This window comes from Oratosquilla oratoria, unplaced genomic scaffold, assembly GCF_046742065.1.
Source record: "Oratosquilla oratoria isolate Oo_2021 unplaced genomic scaffold, ASM4674206v1 SCAFFOLD56, whole genome shotgun sequence".
NCBI lineage: Eukaryota > Metazoa > Arthropoda > Malacostraca > Stomatopoda > Squillidae > Oratosquilla > Oratosquilla oratoria.
The window spans coordinates 185,964-208,096 of NW_027467720.1; the positions used below are offsets into that span (position 1 = coordinate 185,964).

Below are 22,133 nucleotides of genomic sequence, written 5' to 3' on the forward strand. Positions count from 1 at the left end.
ACTTTTTCACATATTTTTGCTATTGTATTTATAAGGGAGATGGGTCTATAGTTAATTGGATTTTCCTTGTCCCCTCCTTTATATATTGGTACAATATTTGCATTTTTCCAATCTTGTGGTACCTTTCCTTCTTTCAGTAATCAATTATCTTATATATTTTGTGTATTAATTAATTTATACATTCTTCTAATATCCAATTTGCAATTCCATCTGGAACATGATTTTCTGATGTTAAGGTTTTTTATTCGGTCCCTTACTTCCTTCTGTGTCACAGTTATTTCTTTCATTAGGGGGGATCTTTCTGTTCTTCCTCTCAATTTTGTGTACTTTCAATTGTTAATACAGATTTAAAATGTTTGGTAGCAAATTTTATCTATTGGGTACACAGTAATATATAAAACTGTTTATATCATATATTAACTAATGGTATTAAAAACATACATTTGTGTATAAGAAGTTTTATTTGTTTTTGCTTTATAGTGCATAATACATTACAAGTATTTTCCTGCAAAGTATATAACCCTCAGTGATAATGAAAATAAATTATTTCCCTGCAAAATATAGAATTTGTTATGCACTTGATTATGTCTCTTATAATGGTTTAGTTGACTGTGTTTGTTACACTTGATAAACATCAACACCTCAAAGCGAGCATCATCTATTCTGCATCATTCAGGACAAAAGACTTTCCCAGCAGTAGAGAAAAGTCTCTCAACTGGAGCTGATGATGCTGGGATACACAGATATTGGAGAGCCAGTATTGTTAGTTGAGGTAATGTTGACTGATTCTGTTCCTTAAAGAGAAGGGGATCACTGTCATCCTCTGTTGTTGGCTGACTCAAGTAGGATTCCATTTGTGATAAAGTTGATATTAATGTGCAAAGGGAAGAGCTCGATGATGATGTCATGAATCTGAACAGCTTACACTTCTTTCTATGGGCCTCTTATTTTCTTAAAGGGAATCCTTTTCTTTATTGCCAGTAGATATGATTTCACTTACTTTAGTTTTTAATAGGGATTTCATTAAATTGACTTCTGGTGAGCACCAGTCCATGGATCTAGGAGTGAAGACAGCTGAAACATCTCCATGTATTCATAGATCTTCAATCTTTTCTCAATTGAGCTTTTGAAAGTGGTGATCATGTTTGACTTGTATGTCTGTGACAGTAGTTCAAGCTCAGCACTCAGTCTGCAAATGCATGGAATTACTTTACTTGAAGCATTGCTTGTTCTCCGTCTGTTACTTTTGCACATGTAATTTTTGTACACGGATCTTCCTAGCGTTGCTCCATGGCAACACCTCATATCTTGAAAACTATTGCGAATAAAAAGGAAAAAATCTCAGAGCAGTTTCATTTTAGCATAAATGACAAGCACACAAAGTTTTGTGAAAATTCGGAATTTTTTTTTTCGAAGATAATGGGTTAAATAATATAGCCTTGTGGTTAGGTATTCTCATTTCTCACACCAGCCTTGCGTATATTAGCAATATTACCACTGTTCTTTACAAATTATCCCAACAAAGAACTTGATAAAACCACAAAGGTATCCAAATTTCAAATATTACAAAAGTGTAAACTTAGATCACTTCAGTTATTTTTTTTTTATTATTTTTTATTATTTTTTCAGTACCAAAGCTCATGGGCAATTTACATTGTTACCGAAAGATGTTGCACCTGCTGTATCATTGGTGGGAAAGGCAGTGGTTCACTTTGCACCAGTGGTCCACTTTACCCTACCTTCCCTTATATCATGGTAGACAAGCAAGTAAAAACGTGAGATGGTGTCAATGCTTTCAAAACATGCTTTGACCTGAAAGTAAGGTTTCATGGAAATTGCAAATAAATAATCACAATCACATTTTAATTAATGATTATTATTAAAAGAAATTGATTATGATTTGATTATGATTATCACTGCAGAGTAGATTTTGATTATGATTACACAAATTTTATGATTTTTGATTATGGTTATGTAATCACAGCCATGGAATATGATTTTTTTGATTGGTAATCATATAAGATAAACGAAGTAATCATATAAGATAAATGATGATAAATGTGGGTAAAAGTAAGGTGATGAGATGTACAAGGGGAGAGAGTGACAGCAGGTTGGAAGTGAGCATTAAGGGTGAAAGACTGGAGGAAGTGGATAGTTGTAGATACTTGGGTGCAAATGTGACAGGAAAGGGAGGAGTTGGGGTGGAGGTAGAATGTAGATTGAGAGAAGCGAGTAAATGCCTTGGTGGATTGAAAACTGTAATGAGAATAGACATCTGGGAATGGATGCTAAGAGGAGGTTATATGAAGGAGTGGTTGTGTCAACAGCATTGTACGGGGCAGAAACATGGAACATGAGAGAGGAAGAGAGAAGGAGTTTGAATGTGTTTGAGATGAAATGTCTGAGAAGTATGATAGGGGTTACTAGGCTGGATAGAATGAGAAATGAGGTGAGGAGGAGAACAGGGGTGGAAAGGGAACTGGGAGATAGGGTTGATGAAAGAGTATTAGGATGGTTTGGACACATGGAAAGAATGAGTGAAAAAAGATTAGTAAAAGAAGTGTGGAAGGCAGAAGTGGAGGGAGTGAATATGAGGGGGCATCCTAGGATTTGATGGATAGATGGGGTGAAAGGGGCTTTACAAAAGAGAGGAATGTCGATGGAGGAAGGATGGGAGAGGACAGAAGATAGGGGTGAATGGGAGGCTGTGATGCATGAGGGGGAGTGGGTGGGGGATGGGGGGTGAGGAAGTATGTATGAGAAAAAATTTGACGCAGCCTGAAGGGATTTCTCCCCGTCTTCTCCTTTTCTGCATGAGGGGACGGAGAGGGGGTGTCGCCAAATTTATGAAGTGGCCTTGCTGTGGATGTGCTGTGTCTTGCGACACTGCTTCTGACCCAGGGCAGTGGACAGGATGCAGGGATGACCCATCATCCAGGATGTGCCAAAATAGGAGGGTGGAGGGGAGTGAAATATATAGGAAATGAAATGGGTGGGAGTGGTTTCTATGCCTTTTTCTTTTTGGCTACCCCCCATGTAGGGGGAAAAAGCCTTTGGTATATGTATGTAAGTAATCATAATAATGACCATGTCTGGTGTGCAGGCAACCATTGTTGGTTCTAGGCAAAGGTTTAATGTGTTGATAAATGTTCTTGTATCAAAGAGCTTTATTTTAGCCAATATCATGTAAATCTATTCAGCAGGAGAGATATTCATTTCTTAAAAAGTTAAAGATTATCTCCATTGACTCATTGAGAAGTACCATTATTTTTAATTTTATTTTTGATTTTTGTCTAGGACCAGATGGAGTTGAACGTGTTGGTGAAATTTAAAGATGAAAATATGAGGTGACTCTTTCTAACATTTGTCTTCCAGAACCACCACATGCAGGTTTCCACTATTGGTGCCTGTATAGAGTTATAAAATGTGGAAAGTTTTAGTGTTTTTATATATTCAAAGAATTTTTACTTTGCAGGTGAAAGTAGAGCCCAGAATTACTGTAGTGAAGACAGAAAATAAAGACACTGAGAGAAAGGAAATTTTTACATTGGTGAGTAATAATGTCATTGATGGTTTCAGATAAGTTTACATGTACACTTTATATGTATTTTCCTACATGAGAGGGAATAGAAGGAAGAGTAGTGAGTGGTGGTATGATGAGGTGAAGGCAGTATTAGAAGGGAAGAAGTGAGCTTATGTTGATTGGTTGCAAAGTAAGACTGGAAACATATGAGAGGTACAAGGAAAAGAGAGGAAAAGCAAAACATAAAAGAGGCAAAGAGGAGAGTAGATGTTAAAGTATGAATTTTTTTTTTAAAAGAATAAAAAGATGTTTTAGAAGGGAGTGAAGAGAGTACAGTGGGGGTGAGTCAGGCAGAGAGAAAAAGGATAAAGTTGCAGATGGACAGATGTTAATGGAAGTGAAGGTGGTAAGGGAAAATAAGTAAATCATTTTACAAAGTTGTTGAATGTGGAGGAGGATAGGAATTTATTGATTGTGGCATTGGGAGGAGCTAAGAAAATGACTGTTATGGGAGAGAAAAATGGAAGAAATATAGAAAAAGATAGAGGTACAAGGAACTTTGAAAATAATGAGAGCTGGAAAGGCACCTGAATTGGATGAGTGTTATTCAGAGTGTATGAAAAAGGGAGGTACAGTTACAGTGGATTTGCTAGTGAGGTTTTTTAATGTGTATCTAATGGAGTAAAGAGTGCCAGAGGACTGGAGAAGTGCTTGTAAAGTTCTGCTTTACAAAGGAAAAGGAGACAAATGTGAATACAGTAATTTTAGAGGGATCAGTTTAATGAGTGTAATTGGAAAGGTTTATGAGAGGGTTCAAATTGAGAGGATTAGGAGAGGAACAGAGAGTATAATTGGTGAGGAGCAGTACCTTTTGGAAAGGTAGAGAATGTGTGGATTAAATTTTTGTGGTGAAGCAGGTTTTTGAGAAGGTTTTGGCAAAAGGTAAGGATGTTTTTAGGCCTTTTTGGATTTGGAAAAGGCATATGACAGGGTAGACAGGAAGGCATTGTGGGAGCTATTGCAGATATTGATTGGGGGAAAGCTGCTAAGGGCAGTCAAGAATTTTTATGAGAATAATAGAGCTTGTGTTGGGATTGGAAATGGAGAGAGCAAGTGGTTTAAGGTAAGGTAGGGCTGCATCTGAACTTTGTCATGTCACCATGGCTGTTCAGTGTGTACATGGAATGGTATGGGAGGTAAATGTGAAGGTGATTGGCAGGAGTTTGGAGGTCATTATAGTGGAGGGAAGTGAGAGGTGAGCCAGTTGCTGTTTGCTGATGACACTGGATTTGTGGCAAGATCAGAGAAGGGTCTAAGGCATTTAGTGGTGGAGTTTGGTAAGGTATGATAGGAGAAAATTTAAGGTAAATGTGGGTGAAAGTAAGATGGTGAGATGTACAATGGAAGTGGGTGGCAGCAAGTAGGAAGTAACTCGGTCTGCTCCGAGACCTTAGCTAGTGAACTAGAGTCTACTCGTTTGCTGCTGAGGCACCAGCTGGCGAATACCTCTTGTTAAGTTTATTACTTCTTGTTAAGTTTGTATCTTTGAATAGTGATAAGTGATTGTGTTATGTTTTTGTAATTGTATGTGTATAACATTATACAGTTACAGGTATAAGATAAAATGTAGTGTTCTAGTAATTTAGAATCAAAACAGTAGTCTGTTACTGTACTTCAATGGTAGGATTAACCCCTTCCATACGGTGCCGCACACGTAGGCGTCATGGGGAGCGAGTGTATTCGCGAGGCTGCCATATCGGCGTCTTGATTATATTTATTGTAGTCGCCCCTCCATAATGACATTCTTTCTAATTCTTTTGTAATCGCATTTTCTATGGTTATCAAAATTCACGGGTGAAGAGAGAACGATCGATATAAGCGGTGACTATATTTTATGATGCGAGTATTATTACGACACGTCGTACGGCTGGCATTGGCTGCTGCCACCGAGATCTAAGTCCATGACGCCTACGTGTGCGGCACCGTATGGAAGGGGTTAATATTATAAGGTAAGCAGAGTAAGCTTCATGCATTTAGTTTATTTAGTGACCATTTTTTTTTTACTTATATTTTCTCTTTGCTGTTGATATTGCCAAAGGAGGAGTAAAATGGCTTGTGAAGGTTGTGTGAACCTGTAGGACTGTCTCAGGATATGTGAGGAGGAAATTCGTCTTCTCAAGAGTGCGCTCCATGAGAAGAGGGAATCCTCCCCACAACCCAAAGAGCATTCCACCTCTTCCACTTCTGCCACTGCCATGAGTTGCACTCTGTGGGGTCCTGCTAGCTCTTGCCAATCGTTTTGCTCTGCTGGAAGATGAGGTGGCTGAAAATCAGGAGTTCTTGTTGGTGGGGGACTCCATGGTGTGAGGCTACAACATCCTGCAGAAGACTAAATGACGTTGCAAGCTTGTGTGTCAACTGGGCCTTGGGATCACTGATTGTACCCAGACCATCATGGAGCAAAGGTGGACAAACATGATTACGATTGTTCATATGGGCAGTAATGATGTGGGTAGGGTGAGATCAGAGGAACTTGTTTGGAATTACAAGGTCCTCCTTCAGGAGATGAAGGAGTGTAGGAGTTGTAATATAGTCTGTGGGAACCATCTGAGGATCTATCCTGGCTCGTGTTGAAAAAGTAGAGCCATAGGGATCAATGAGAGGATATCACAATTATGCATGCAACTGGGATACCACTTTCTTGATCCTTGGTATCTCTTTTCCAGGCATCATGACCTTCATGCTTCTGATGAGATCCACCTTTCTCACAAATGCAAATATGTTTCTTACAAACCGCATTGTTGGAGTTTGTAATGAACTAGTTCCTTTTTTGGGGGTAAAAACTCAAAGGGAAGGGGAAATGAAGTGTATTGGGGATAACAGAGTAGGACATAGCAATAATGTAAAGTAATATGTCAATGTAGGACAAAATATTATTTTAGGATATAATGTTGGTAGAGGACAAAATATTACATCAGGTTGTAATGTCAATGAAGGACAAACTATCATGATGTGAGGAGGATAGAGAGGGAAAGGTAGTTGTAGTAAGAGGTGCTAAGAAAATGACAGTGCTGAGTGAGGAAAATGGAGGAGAAATAAGGAAGGGTGAAGTGAGGGTAGTTGTTAAGATGATGAGAGCGGGTAAGACACCTGGTCTGGATGGATGCCATGCAGAATGTCTGAAAAAAGGAGGTACAGTGATGGTGGACTGGCTGGTGAGGTTATTTAATGTTTGTTTAAGAGAGGGTAGAGTGCTGGAGGACTGCCTGCATAGTTCCACTTAACAAGGGAAAAGGGGACAAGTGTGAGTATTGTAGTCTCAGAGGGATTAGCTTATTAAGTGTAGTTGGGAAGGTTTATGGAAGGGTCTTGATTGAGAGGATTAGGAGAGGAACAGAGTGGGTTTAGGACAGGAAGATGTTGCGTAGATTAGATTTTTGTGGTAAGACAGATATGTGAGCAAGCTATAGGAAAAGGTAAGGATGTCTTTTGGGCTTTTATGGATTTGGAAAAGGCTTATGACAGGATAGACAGGAAGGCACTGTGGGAGGTATTGCAGATATATGGGATAGGAGGAAAGCTTTTAGGAGCTCTCAGGACTTTACGAGAGTAGTAGAGTATGTGTCAGGATTAGAAATGGAGAGAGTGAGTAGTTTAAGGTAAAGGTGGGACTTTGTCAGGGATGTGTTAAGTCACCCTGGATGTTCAATTTATACATGGATGGGGTGGTGCGAGAGGTAAATGCAAGGGTGGTTGGTCAGGGATTGGAGATGGTTGAAGAAAATGGAGAAAAGTGGGAGAAAATCCAGTTGTTTGCAGACGACACTGCGCTTGTAGCAGGATCAGAGGAGGTATTGAGGAAGTTAGTGACAGTTTGGGAAAGTGTGTGAAAGAAGGAAGTTGAAGATAAATGTGGGTAAAAGTAAGGTGATGAGATGTACAAGGGGTGAAAGTAGCAGCAGACTGGAAGCGAGTATAAAGGGAGAGAGACTGGAGAAATTGGTTAGTTTTAAATACTTGGGTGCGAAGGTGGCACGAAAGGGAGGAGTGGAGGTAGAGGTAGAATGTAAATTGAGAGACGTAAATGCCTTGGGGGATTAAAAAAGTGTAATGAAAAATATATATTTGGGAATGGATGCTAAGAGGAGATTGTATGAAGGAGTGATTGTACCAACAGCACTGTATGGGGCAGAAACATGGAACATAAGAGAGGAAGAGAGAAGGAATTTGAATTTGTTTGAGATGAAGTGTCTGAGAGGTATGGTAGGGGTTACAAGGCTAGATAGAGTGAGAAATTAGGAGGTAAGGAGGAGAGTGGGGGTGGGAAAGGAGGTGGCAGGTAGGGTTGATGAAAGAGTATTGGGATGGTTTGGACACATGGAAAGAATGAATGAAGAAAGATTAGTAAAAGAAGTGTGGAAGCCAGAGGTGGAGTGAGTGAACATGAGGGGGCGACCTAGGATGAGATGGATGGATGGATGGGGTAAAAGAGGCATTGGGAAAGAGGGGAATGTCTGTTGAGGAAGGACGAGAAAGGACAGAAGACAGGGGTGAATGGAGAATGGTTGTATATGGATGATGTTGTGATGTATGAGGTTGAATGGATGGGGGATAGGGGGTGATGGAGTATGTGTGAGAAAATTTGACATAGCCCAAAGGGATTTCTCCCCTTCTCCTTTAATGCATGAGGGGACAGAGAGGGGGGGGGTCACTGATTTAATGAAGGTGCCTTGCTGTGGATGTGCTGTATCTTGTGACACTGGTTTTGACCCAGGGCAGTGGACAGGATGCAGGGATGACCCGTCATCCAGGAGGTGCCAAGATAAGAGGGAGGGAAGAGGGTGGAGTGGAGTGGAGTGTAATATGGTTGGAATGGGTGGGAGTGGTTTTTATGCCTTTGGTTTTTGGCTACCTCCCTTATAAGGGGGAAATAATCCTTTGGTATATGTATGTATGTTTTGGTACATATTTATCCACTCCTTCATTATAGATTTCTTTTAATACCATCCATTTCTCTTCCACCTGTGTTTCTTCATTAAAGATGTTTTCCCAATTCACTTTTTGAATGAAATTTCTGAGTTTCCCAAAATCTGTTTTGTTATACATTAGTCTTCCTTTTCTATTTTTTCCCAGATTTTCCTCTTTTAGATTGAGTTTAAGTAGTATGTGGTCATTCATCTGAGAAAGCAAACAAGATTCTAGGACTGATTGCATGATCTTTTGACCTCAAAAGTTCATCTATCATTAGCAAGCTAGATAAATCGTTAGTTCGTTCATATATGGAATATGCTGTTTCCGTGTGGTCACCGAATCTCATTAGAGACATTGACAGATTGGAAAAAGTGCAATGGCAAGCCACAAAACTGATTCCAAATATAAAAAATAAATCATACAAAAATGGACTAAAACATGAATCTGTTTTCCCTAAAAAAATGTGGACTCAGAGGTGACTTGATACAGGTCTTTAAGATTCTAAAGGGAATTGACAGCATCAAAAGTGACAAAATTTTCACATCTGAATGAGAATCCAACAAGAAATAATGGACTCAAACTGTCAGGAAATAGATTTAATACGGAAGTGGGTAGAAACAACTTTGCCTACCATGTAGTAAATGAATGGAACAAACTTCCTGGAGAGGCAGTGTAATGTAGTTCATTTTAAAGCTTGTAAGATTTGTTTAGATAAATATCTAAGCAAGATGCTGTAATGACAGCTATTTATTTTATATTATTTGTTTGTTATTGTTTGTTTGATATTGCTTGATATTGATTTATTATTAGTTATCTGTCAATTTACTATTATTTACTATTTGTTTATTATTTAACTACACTTATGCATTTATTTATTTATCATTTATATTATTATGATTTTTATTGATTTTTCTTTGATTTATTTATTATTATTACATTTTTTCTGCATCCGACCTAGGTATGGACCTAAAGGTCTCCATTTGGCATGCTCCGCCTTTGTTATCCTTTGTAATTGGTGTCTTGTATTCCATTCTATCCACAATTTCAGGCTCTGACATAAATATTAAGTCTAGTCTCAAAGGGTCTTCCTTATTTCTGTATCTGGTATTCTCTTTTACCTATTGAATCATTGTGGATTCAATGATCATGTCCAGTAGTATGTTTCCCCAATGGTCCTTTCCACCTTTCACTGTCATCTCCTCTCAACATATTTCATTAGAGTTAAGTCCTCCATAATTGCTAAGTTTCCTCCTTTCAGTATTTCATTTAATGTATGGCTTGTGTCTTCCAATATTTTGGAATGGTCACTCTCCAAGAATGTGTTTTCAGGGGTACATATCACTATAATTTTTATACTTTTCATGTCACTATTTTCATCTTTTATAATAATTCCACATTATTATTACCTTTTATGATCTCTGTCACAAAAGCTTTCCTTAGTCAAAAACATGACTTCTCCACCCTGCTTTTCCTCTATTTCTAATCCAGTGATTACAGAAACTTTGTCTAACAGTATTTGGTAGTACATATACCAAAGGCTTTTTCCCCCTTGCAAGGGAGGTAGCCAAAAAAACAACAACAACAAAACAAAGGCATAAAAACCACTCCCACCCATTCCATCTACATACTCCACTCCCCTCTAGCCTCTTCCCTCACTCTTATCTTGGCACCTCCTAGATGACGGGTCATCCCTACATCTTGTCCACTGCCCTGGGTCAGAAGGAGTGCTGCAAAACACAGCATATCCACAGCAAGGCCACTTCATTAAGTCAGTGACCCCCCTCTCTGTCCCCTCATGCAGAAAAAGAGAAGGGGAGAAATCCCTTTGGGCTGCATCAATTTATTTCTCATACATACTCCCTCACCCCCCATCCCCCACCCACTCCCCCTCATGCATCACAGCATCATCCATACACAACCATTCTCCATTCACCCCTATCTTCTGTCCTCTTCTGTCCTTCCTCAACAGACATTCCCCTCTTTCCCAATGCCCCTTTTACCCCATCCATCCATCTCATCCTAGGTCGACCCCTCATGTTCACTCCTTCCACCTCTGCTTTCCACATCTCTTTTACTAGTCTTTCTTCACTCATTCTTTCCATGTGTCCAAACCATCCCAATACTCTTTCATCAACCCTATCTCCCAATTCCCTTTCCACCCCCATTCTCCTCCTCACCTCCTCATTTCTCACTCTATCTAGCCTAGTAACCCCTATCATACTTCTCATACACCTCATCTCAAACACATTCAAACTCCTCTCTTCCTCTCTTATGTTCCATGTTTCTGCCCCATACAGTGCTGTTGGCACAATCACTCCTTCATACAAACTCCACTTAGCATCCATTCCCAAATGTCTATTTCTCATTAAACTAATTAATCCCCCAATGCATTTACTTACTTCCCTCAATCTACATTCTACCTCCACCTCCACTCCTCCCTTTCGTGCCACCTTTGCACCCAAGTATCTAAAACTATCCACTTTCTCCAGTCTCTCTCCCTTAATACTCACTTCTAGTCTGCTGCCACTTTCTCCCCATGTACATCTCATCACCTTACTTTTACCCACATTTATCTTCAACTTTCATCTTTCACACACCTTCCCAAACTCTGTCACTAACTTCCTCAATCCCTCCTCTGATCCTGCTACAAGCACAGTGTCATCAGCAAACAACTGGATTATCTCCCACTTTTCTCCATTTTCTTTAACCATCTCCAATCCCTGACCCACTCCTCTTGCATTTACCTCACACACCACCCCATCCATGTATAAATTGAACATCCAGGGTGACATAACATGTACATGATGAAGTCCCACCTCAAATCACTCTCTCCCCATTTCTAATTTTAACACAGGCTCTACTACTCTTGTAAAAACCCTTGACTGCTCTTAACCACTTCAGTACGGGACTTAAATCTCGCGGGCAGCAGCCAATGCCAGCCGTATGACGTGTCATAATAATACTCGCATCATAAAATATAGTCACCGCTTATATCGATCGTTCTCTCTTTCACCCGCGAATTTTGAAAACCACAGAGAATGGGATTCAGGGCGCATTTGGGAGAATGTAAAAACACAGGGGCGACTACAATAAATATAATCAAGACGCCGATATGGCAGCGTCGCGAATCCACTTGCTCCTCATGACGCCTACGTGTGCGGCACCGTATGGAAGGGGTTAACAGCTTTCCTCCTATCCCATATATCTGCAATACCTCCCACAGTGCCTTCCTGTCTACCCTGTCATAAGCCTTTTCCAGATCCATAAAAGCCAAAAAAAACATCCTTACCTTTTCCTATAGCTTTCTCACATATCTGTCTTACCACAAAAATCTGATCTACGCAACCCCTATCTGTCCTAAACCCACACTGTTCTTCACCAATTACTCCCTCTTTTCCTTTCCTAATCATTTCAATCAAGACCTTCCCATAAGCCTTCCCAACTACACTTAACTGGCAACAGAAAATCACACAACCCCAACTTCACACCAGAAATCCAAGGCCTCATCAGACAACGAGACACACTTAAACACAATACCCCCACACCTATCCCTCAAAACATAGCAGACCAAATACAAACACTAAACACTGTGATTGCCAATAAAATACACGAACAAAAAACACAAAATTGGCAAAACTTTATCAATACACTTGATCACAAAACAAATACCAGCAAATTGTACAAAACACTCAACAGCATTACACTATCCAACAGTAATACAACACACTCTCACGCAGCAATAATCACAACAACAGACAATCTACCCTCAAACAAACAACAAGCAAACACACTCATAAATCATTTTGCACAGACAAGTCATCTCACTTCTCACCCTGATGACCGACTCACTATTCGACGTAGGAAAGACTTTCTCACAGACTCAGACTATACACCCTTCATAGTCAGACAAAACACATAATACATAATCTCAAGCACTCATCTGCCTGTGGCCCTGATAACATAAGTAACATCCACCTAAAACACATTGGACCACAAGGTGTACACGCACTCACAAACATTGCAAACTACAGCTATTCACACAACACTATACCCAACATCTGGAAGCATGGTAAAATAATCACCATTCCAAAACCGAACAAAGACCCAACAATCCCAAAATCGCACCGCCCAATCACACTTTTCTGCACCCCTCTAAAGTCATTGAATGCCTAATACTTAAACTTGTCACACCACATATTCCCCTTGCTTACTCACAACACGGTTTCAGGCCACTACACTGCACAAACACTCTTCTGATAAACCTCACACAAAGAATTCTAGATGGCATCAAGTCAGATAGGCCCACCACAGAACACTTCTTATAACATTAGACATTAGTAAAGCTTTTGATGCTATCCCCCGCTACAACCTAACAAATAAAATATATAACACAGACATGCACAATAACACCAAAAGATGACTGGCCAATTATCTGGTAGGTAGGAATGCTTACGTGTCATATAATGGCCAATCATCACACATCAGAAACATTAAGAATGGAGTACCACAGGGTTCTGTTCTATCCCCCACGCTCTTTGATCTATACATGCATGACTTACCCACTCCAGCCACCTCAGAAATACAAATCTCTTCCTACGCAGACGACATAACAATCACATGCACACATCGTAACACAGACAAAGCTGCAGAAATAATCCAGCCATACCTTGATACACTCAACACATGGTTCATCACAAACAGACTCAAAATAGCTCCAACCAAATCTACAGCAACACTTCTCACCAACTGGACAAAAGAACACAAATACATACCTCATCTCTACATCAACAACACTAATACCACACACAAACACACCAAAAATTCTTGGTGTAACATACGATACATCCATGTCTTTCAAACAACACATCACAAACATAAAAAAACAAATGCACACCTAGACTTAACGCACTTAAGTCAATCACTGGAACAACATTTGGACAAAACAATATACAAACAATGCATACGCTCAGTGATGAATTATGCGAGTCCTGCATGGGCTCCTAATCTCAGTGAGACACACCACAACACCCTTCAAATCATACAAAACAAAGCCCTAAAAACAATTACAAGCTGCACAAATACAACACCTACAGACCATTTACACCATGAAACAAAAGTCCTCAAAGTCAAGGACCACCTCAACATGAGAGGCACACAAACGCTTGCCACAGCCTCCACAAACACATCACACCTGCTACACTACATAGCAGAACACCCACACACACCAAGAAACATTAAAACAACACCCAAAGACCTCTTGTATCACTTTCAGAATTTCTTCTGATATTTCTTTCTCTCTTTTTCTCTTAAGTATCTAGCTACATTGTGTCTTTCCTTAATACCATATACTACTATACACTTTTTTTTTATCAACTGTGTCTCTGACCCAATTTTCTTTCTCTTTGATTACTTTAATGACTGTTTCTTTTGCATTTTCTTCCACTTGTACAACTTCTTTGAAAGCTACTTTTTTGTTTTTCTGATCTACTTCCCATTGATTTTTAATTTCTAGAAAATCTATCTCTTTTATAGTATCTTCAATTCTCAGTCATGCTTGTATTTCTTCTTTTATTCTCTTTTCAAAGCCACATTTTTATTTGTATATTCATTTTTCATCCTTTTGTTTTCATTTTTACCTATGTTTAATTCTTTTTTTCTAGGTCATTAAATTCTCTGTTGGTCTCAGCATTTTTTCTAACTTATTCATTTCTCTATACATTGCTCTGTATTCTGCTTTTAGGTCTATAATTTCATATATTAGTTCTGTAATCTCTTGATTTCATAGAATACACGTATTTTTATATCTTATTTCCATTTCTAAATCTATACCTTTACCTAGTATTCTATCTTCTCTTACAAACACTGAAAAACCATGATTTTCATCATACCTTTGTTTACGTAGAGGCATTTCCATGTTACAGCTTTTTATTGGGATGACATTTAACGGCGATTCAACCCTGCTCACATCTAACCTTCTTTTAGTTGGTTCGCCGTATTTTTGTCTGCCTTCATCCTCCTCCATTTTAAGTTATTTTCCACTCAGTGGATTTACTCTAAATCATTTTGGTCACTTGAGTACAGGTAAACGTCGACTTACGATGGCATTAGGTTTCGATAGAGCCATCGTAAGACGATTTCATCGTAAGTCGATCCTCAATTTGTGTATCACTCTGTTCCGTGGTCACTGTACCTAGCTTACCTATATATTAACCACCAGAGATACTGAATATAGCCTATTAAACATGTACAGTAGTTTATTTAATTATTTTTATCCTTTTTACCATATTCAAACACTATGATATGTATTTTCAATACGGAACTTAAATCTCGCGGGCAGCAGCCAATGCCAGCCGTACGACGTGACGTAATAATACTCGCATCATAAAATATAGTCACCGCTTATATCGATCGTTCTCTCTTTCACCCGCGAATTTTGAAAACCACAGAGAATGGGATTCAGGACACATTTGAGAGAATGTAAAAACACAGGGGCGACTACAATAAATATAATCAAGACGCCGATATGGCAGCGTCGCGAATCCACTTGCTCCTCATGACGCCTACGTGTGCGGCACCGTATGGAAGGGGTTAAATTATCATGTCGTCGTCGTCGTCGTCGTCATCGTAAAGTCGAACAATCGTAAGTCGCGGCCATCGTAAGTCGACGTTTACCTGTATTAAGCAAAGCTCCCCATTTCCCATACAATACCAGACTAGGTGTTTCCTCCAACTTAGAGAAAAAAGCACTGCACTCCAGAGCTCACTCCAGACGTCCGCTCCAGATGGTGGTTCATTGGTGTGTGAATGATATTTTGACTCAGCCTGTAGGGATTTCTCCCCATTTTCTCTTTTTCTGCGTGAGGGGATGGAGAGGGGGTCACCAATTAAATGAAGCAGCCTTGCTGAGGATGTGCTGTGTGTTTCTGCAATGCTTCTGATCCAGGGCAGTGGGCAAGATACAGGGATGACCCATCATCCAGGAGCCAAGAAAAGTATTTACAAAGGCAGAGCATGCCAACAGGAGACCTTTTGGTCCATAACTGGATTGGATGTGAAAAAAAATATAATAATAATAAGAAAATGAATATTAATTATAATATAAATAAAAATAAGTAAAATAGATAAATGCATAGGTATAGTAAAATAAAAAACAAACAGGTAAATAGTAAATAATAAATTGACAGATTAATAATGATAAATGAAAATCAAGCAAATAATAAACAGACAAATTACACCAAAACAAGTAAACAAATAATATAAGATAAATGACAGTCATTACAGCATCTTGCTTAGATGTCACCAATTAAATGAAGCTGCCTTGCTGAGGATGTGCTGTGTGGTTTGCAATGCTTCTGATCCAGGGCAGTGGGTAAGATATATGGATGACCCATCATCCAGGAGTCAAGAAAAGTATTTACAAAGGCAGAGCATGCCAACAGGAGACCTTTTGGTCCATAACTAGGTTGGATGTGAAAAAAATATAATGATATAAAAATGAATATAAGTTATAATAATATAAATAAAAATAAGTAAAATAAATAAATGCATAGGTATAGTTAAATAATAAACAAACAGTAAATAAACAAATAGTAAATAATAAATTGACAGATAAATAAAAATAAATGAAAATCAAGCAAATAATAAACAGACAAATTATAACAAAACAACCTGTGACTCCGGCTCTAAATGACTAAAACTTAGGTCATCTGGGGTCTAGTGGTCACTGTGGTCTAGGTGTTTGTTATTTATTTGAGCTGTGTAATCGAATATTTGATCTTGATGTTTCCATACACTATCCAATCTCTTTTCAAAACTTACAACTGAATTTGCATTAACAACATGATCAGGAAGACTATTCTAGTTGTTCACAACATGACTGCAGAAAGTGAATTTCCTGATGTCCAATCTTGGGCGCTGCTTGTAGATCCTCCTGGTGTGTCCTCGAGTCACTGAACCGGCAAGTTCAATCAATAATCCCCTGCTTACTTCACTATCATATTGTTCACAATTTTAAAGGTTTCTATCATGTCCCCTCTTGATCTATGGTATGATAGTGTAGGAAGGTCTAATTTCCTCAATCGTTCAGGGTAAGGCAAATCCTTCAGGCTAGGGACCAACTTTGTTGCTCTTCTTTGAACTGCTTCCACAGCCTCAATGTCATTTTTCTTGTATGGACACCATACCTGATTAGCGTATTCCAAATGTGGTCGGACTAGTGCAGTGTATAATGACTTGAATATGGTCTCGTTCAATGTTACGAAAGTTCTTCTTATTAGCCCAACTAGTCTATTTGCCTTATTGATTTTCTCAGCCAAGTGTGCTGTGAACTTCAGCTCATCATCAATTACAACTCCCAGATCCTTCTCTACTTTGATTCCTGTCAATTCTTCTTCCATAGAATATTTCCTATTGTCCACATTTGATTTCCCGATTCTCATCACACAGCACTTCTTGGGATGAAATCTCATCAGCCACTTCTCTGACCAGCTTCTCATCCTCATGAGATCTTCTTGCAATTTCTCACAGTCCTGGCTTTCATGAATCCTCCTGAATACTTTAGTGTCGTCTGCATACAAGAATAATTTGCTGTTGATTACAGAATCTGGCAAGTCATTAATATATAAAACTAACAGTAGCGGACCCAACACAGATCCCTGAGGTACACCGCTGACCACGTCCTTCCATTCTGACTCAATTCCATTGACAATCACTGTTTTCTATCATTGAGAAAGTCTGCTATCCATGACAAAATGTTTCCTCTGATGTTATAACTCTTGATCTTCGCAACTAGCCTTCTGTGGGGGACAGTGTCGAAGGCCTTCATGAAATCGCAGTATGCAACATCGACAGCTCCTCCTTCATCTAAAATCTGAGTCCATCTGTCCAAGACCGTGATCATTTGTAGTACCGTCGAACGCCCCTCCACAAATTCATACTGTTTGTTACTAATCAGCTTATTGACCTTGAGATGTTCCAGAATCCTTTTCCTAATTATTGATTCCAATAACTTGCATATGACACATGTTAAGCTAACTGGTCTATAATTACCTGGGTTGCTTCTGTCACCCTTTTTGTATATTGCCAAGATGTTCGCTAGTTTCCAATCTATGGGTAGTCTTTCGCTCAAAAGTGATAGATTAAAGATCTTACAAAGCGGATATGCTTACATCTTTCGTGATAACATTGGAATATCCTTGACCTCCACCTCTGGTATTAACCCTTCTGGCTCCTTGGTAAACACTGAGCTGCCTTGCTGAGGATGTGTTGTGTGGTTTTGCAATGCTTCTGATCCAGGGCAGTGGACAAAATACAGGAATGACCCATCATCCAGGAGGAGCCAAGAAAAGGATTTACAAAGGCAGAGCATGCCGACAGGAGACCATTTGGTCCATAACTAGGTCGGATGTGAAAAAATATAATGATAAAAAAAAAAAAAGTAAATATAAATTATAATAATATAAATAAAAATAAATAAAATAAATGCATAGGTATAGTTAAGTAATAAACAAATAGGTAAATAGTAAATAATAATAAATTGACAGATAAATGACTATAAATGAAAATCAAGCAAATAAACAAATAGACAAATAATAACAAAACAAATAAACAAATAGTATAAAATAAATGACAGTCATTACAGCATCTTGCTTAGATGTTTATCTAAATGAATCTTAAAGCTTCGAACTGAACTACATTGCACTGCCTCTGTGGAAAGTTTATTCCATTCATTAGTTGCATGGTTGGCGAAGTTGTTTCTACCCACTTCCAAATTAAATCTATTTCCTGACAATTTGTGACCATTATTTCTTGTCGGATTCTCATTCAGTGTAAAAATTTTGTCACTTTTGATGCTGTCAATCCCCTTTAGAATCTTAAAGACATGTATCAAGTCAACTCTGAGTCTACGCCCTTTTAGGGAAAACAGATTCATATGTTTTAGCCAATTTTCGTATGATTTATTTTTTATATTTAGAATCAGTTTTGTGGCTTGCCATTGTACTTTGTCCAATCTGTCAATGTCTTTAATGAAATTCAGTGACCATACAGAAGAAGCATATTCCAAATGTGGACGAACCAACAATTTATATAGCTTGTTAATGAGAGATGGACTTTTGAAGTCAAAAGATGGTGCAATCAGTCCTAGAATCTTATTTGCTTTCTCAGAGGCTGAAATACACTGTTTAGATGATTTGAGATCATTACTGATACTTACGCTAAGATCCTTTTCACTATCCACTTTTGTTAATGAATTTTCAAGTAATTTGTAATCATACTGTAATTTTTACCTATGTGCATAACCTTGTATTTACTTGTATTAAATTTCAATAGCCACTTTTCTGACCATTGCTGTAATTTATCTAAATCTTCTTGAATATCTAATTGATTTAAATGATCATTTGCCATTCCACACAAACTGGGAAGAAATGAGTAGTGGCATCCCACAGGGATCATTACAAAGTGATCTGAACAAAGTCTCAGAGTAGAGCAAGAGATGGGAGGTAGAATACATCAATAAGAGCAGTATAATTGAATTTGGGAAAAGTAAGAATAGAATATCAGGACAGTATAAAATTGACAGAAAAGAAGTAAAGAAAGTAAACTCTGAAAGGGACCTAGGAGTAATCATTACCAAAGACATAATGCCAGATAAACACAAATAAAATAGTCGGAGAAACATACAATTTGTTGAGATCAATAAAGGTGGCCTTTAAATACCTGGATAAGGAAATGATTAAGAAAATATTACAAACACTGATAAGGCCAAAACTGGAATATGCAGTGCTGATATAGTCATCCAGTACAAAAATAAATATAAGAAAATTAGAAAGAATACAACGACAAAGATGGCCCATACATTTTCAAACCTGACATATGAACAAAGACTGGCTGAACTGGAATTGCTGACTCTGGAACAAAGAAGAGAACGAGGGGACCTACTAACCATCTACAGAATTATGAAAGGAAAAGAACACCTTAATAGAGAGGACTTATAAGTGGGACCGTGATGAGTGAGGAAAATGAAGGAGAAATAAGAAAGGATGAAGTGAAGGCAGTTGTTAAGATGATGAAAGCAGGTAAGGTACCTGGTCTGGATGGATGCCATGCAGAATGTCTAAAAAAAGGAGGTACAGTGATGGTTGACTGGCTGGTGAGGTTATTTAATGTTTGCTGGAGAGAGGGTAGAGTGCCAGAGGACTGGATGAGTGCCTGTATAGTTCCTCTTTACAAGGGAAAAGGGGACAAGTGTGAATGTAGTAGTTTCAGAGGGATTAGCTTGTTAAGTGTAGTTGGGAAGGCTTATGGGAGGATCTTGATTGAGAGGATTAGGAGAGTAGAGGACGGGTAGAGGTTGTGTAGATCAGATCTTTATGGTAAGACAAATATGTGAGAAAGCTATAGGAAAGGGGAAGGATGTTTTTGGGGCTTTTATGGATAGGGTAGACAAAGACACTGGGAGGTTATGCAGATATATGGGATAGGAGGAAAGCTTCTAGGAGCTGTTAAGAGTTTTTATGAGAGTAGTAGAGCTTGTGTCAGGATTAGAAATGGAGAGAGTGAATGGTTCGAGGTAAAGGTGGGACTTTGTCAAGGATGCATTATATCGTCCTGGCTGTTCAACTTATACATGGATGGGGTAGTGCAAGAGGTAAATGCAAGGGTAGTGGGATAGGGATTGGAGATGATTAAAGAAAATGGAGAAAAGTGGGAGGTGAGCCAGCTGTTGTTTGCGGACGACACTGCGCTTGTAGCAGGATTGGAGGAGGGATTGAGGAAGTTGGTGACAAAGTTTGGGAATAAATGTGGGTAAAAGTAAGGTGATGAGATGTACAAGGGGTGAAAGTGGCAGTAGACTGGAAGTGCGCATTAAGGGAGAGTGACTGGAGGAAGTGGATAGTTTTAGATACTTGGGTGCAAATGTGGCAGGAAAAGGTGGAGTGAAGGTGGAGGTAGAATGTAGATTGAGAGAAGCGAGTAAATGCCTTGGTGGATTAAAGAGTGTAATGAGGAATAGACATCTGGGAATGGATGCTAAGAGGAGACTATATGAAGGAGTGATTGTGCCAACAACACTGTATGGGGCAGAAAACATGGAACATAAGAGAGGAAGAGAGAAGGAGTTTGAATGTGTTTGAGATGAGGTGTCTGAGAAGTATGATGGGGTTTACTAGGCTAGATAGAGTGAGAAATGAGGAGGCGAGGAAGAGAACAGGGGTGGAAAGGGAGTTGGGAGATAGGGTTGATGAAAGAGTATTGGGATGGTTTGGACACATGAAAGAATGAGTGAAGAAAGACTAGTAAAAGAGGTATGGAAGGCAGATGTGGAGGGAGTGAACATGATGGGACGTCCTAGGATGAGGTGGATGGATGGGGTGAAGGGGGCTTTGGGGAAGAGGAGAATGTCTGTTGAGGAAGGATGGGAGAGGACAGAAGACAGGGGTGAATAGAGAATGGTTGTATATGGATGATGTTGTGATGCATGAGGTGGAATGGGTGGGGGGATGGGGGGGTGAGGTAGTATGTGTGAGCAAAATTTGACGCAGCCCGAAGTGATTTCTCCCCGTCTTCTCCATTTATGCAATGGGGGGACGGAGAGGAGGGGTCGCCGATATAATGAAGTGGCCTTGCTGTGGATGTGCTGTGTCTTACGACACTGCTTCTGACCCAGGGCAGTGGACAAGGTGCAGGGATGACCCGTCATCCAGGAGGTGCTAAGAAAAGAGGGAGGGTGGAGGCATGTGGAGTGTATTCAGGAATGGAATGGGTGGGAGTGATTTTGTGCCTTTTCCTTTTTGGCTACCTCCCTTGAAAGGGGGAAAAAGCCTTGATATATGTATGTATGATTAGTTATATGTCAATTTATTATTATTTACTATTTACCTGTTTGTTTATTATTTAACTATACCTATGCATTTATTTATTTTATTTGTTATGTACATTATTATAGTTTTTATTTATTATTTTATTATTATTATGGGTTTTTTTTTGCATCCAACCTAGATATGGACCAAAAGGTCTCCTGTCGGCATGCTCTGCCTTTGTAATCCTTTGGTATCGGCCTGGGCGTGCAGGCGGTGAGGGGAGTTGTGTCGGCTTGCAGGTAGGTTCTCATGAGGGAGGGGGGGAGAAACATCGTCTTTCCTAGGGGGACTGTGCTGGGGTCGTCCTTGAAGACCAGCACGTCACTAAAGTCCCATAGGAGGTAGCGGTGAGTGACAGCCGGTGAGGTGTCCATGGGCAATGTCAGCTCGGCGCACCTGTTCGTGTATGTCATCGCTAGGATAGGCTCCAGGAAATCGGGTGGGACTGGCCAAGCCGAAGGGGAGAAGGGGCGTTCAGACATCCCCGTGAGTCCGTATGGCGGCGTTGCAGTCCCTGTCTCTGGCATCAAGGTGGTCCGGAAGTGTTTGTTGCGGGGGGGTAGGTGAGATATGTCGACCGCGGTGTCTGCAGAGCTCTTGATATCTCTGACATGCCTAGGTGCTGAGGGCCTATCCCAGTGATTTACGCACCTACATAGGGCAGCGCATCACAGCCACTGACAGGTGGTGGAGGGCAATGGCCCGCAAGGCATTAGGATGGCAGGTGCCAGCCCTCCTGGGACCCCTTGCATGGTGACACGGTTCATGCGTGCAGGTCC

The 22,133-nt window shown here is 39.6% G+C and overlaps 1 protein-coding gene across 1 annotated transcript in view; it reads left to right on the forward strand.

Annotated features, from left to right (window-relative positions):
- The window catches only part of LOC143023732 (uncharacterized), a 68,426-nt gene that overhangs the window by 42,016 nt on the left and 4,277 nt on the right, over window positions 1–22,133 (forward strand). Inside the window, exon 3 of the mRNA XM_076182332.1 lies at window positions 3,476–3,550. Within this exon, the coding sequence (XP_076038447.1) occupies window positions 3,476–3,550 (75 nt within the window). The remainder of the gene's footprint in view (window positions 1–3,475; window positions 3,551–22,133) is intronic.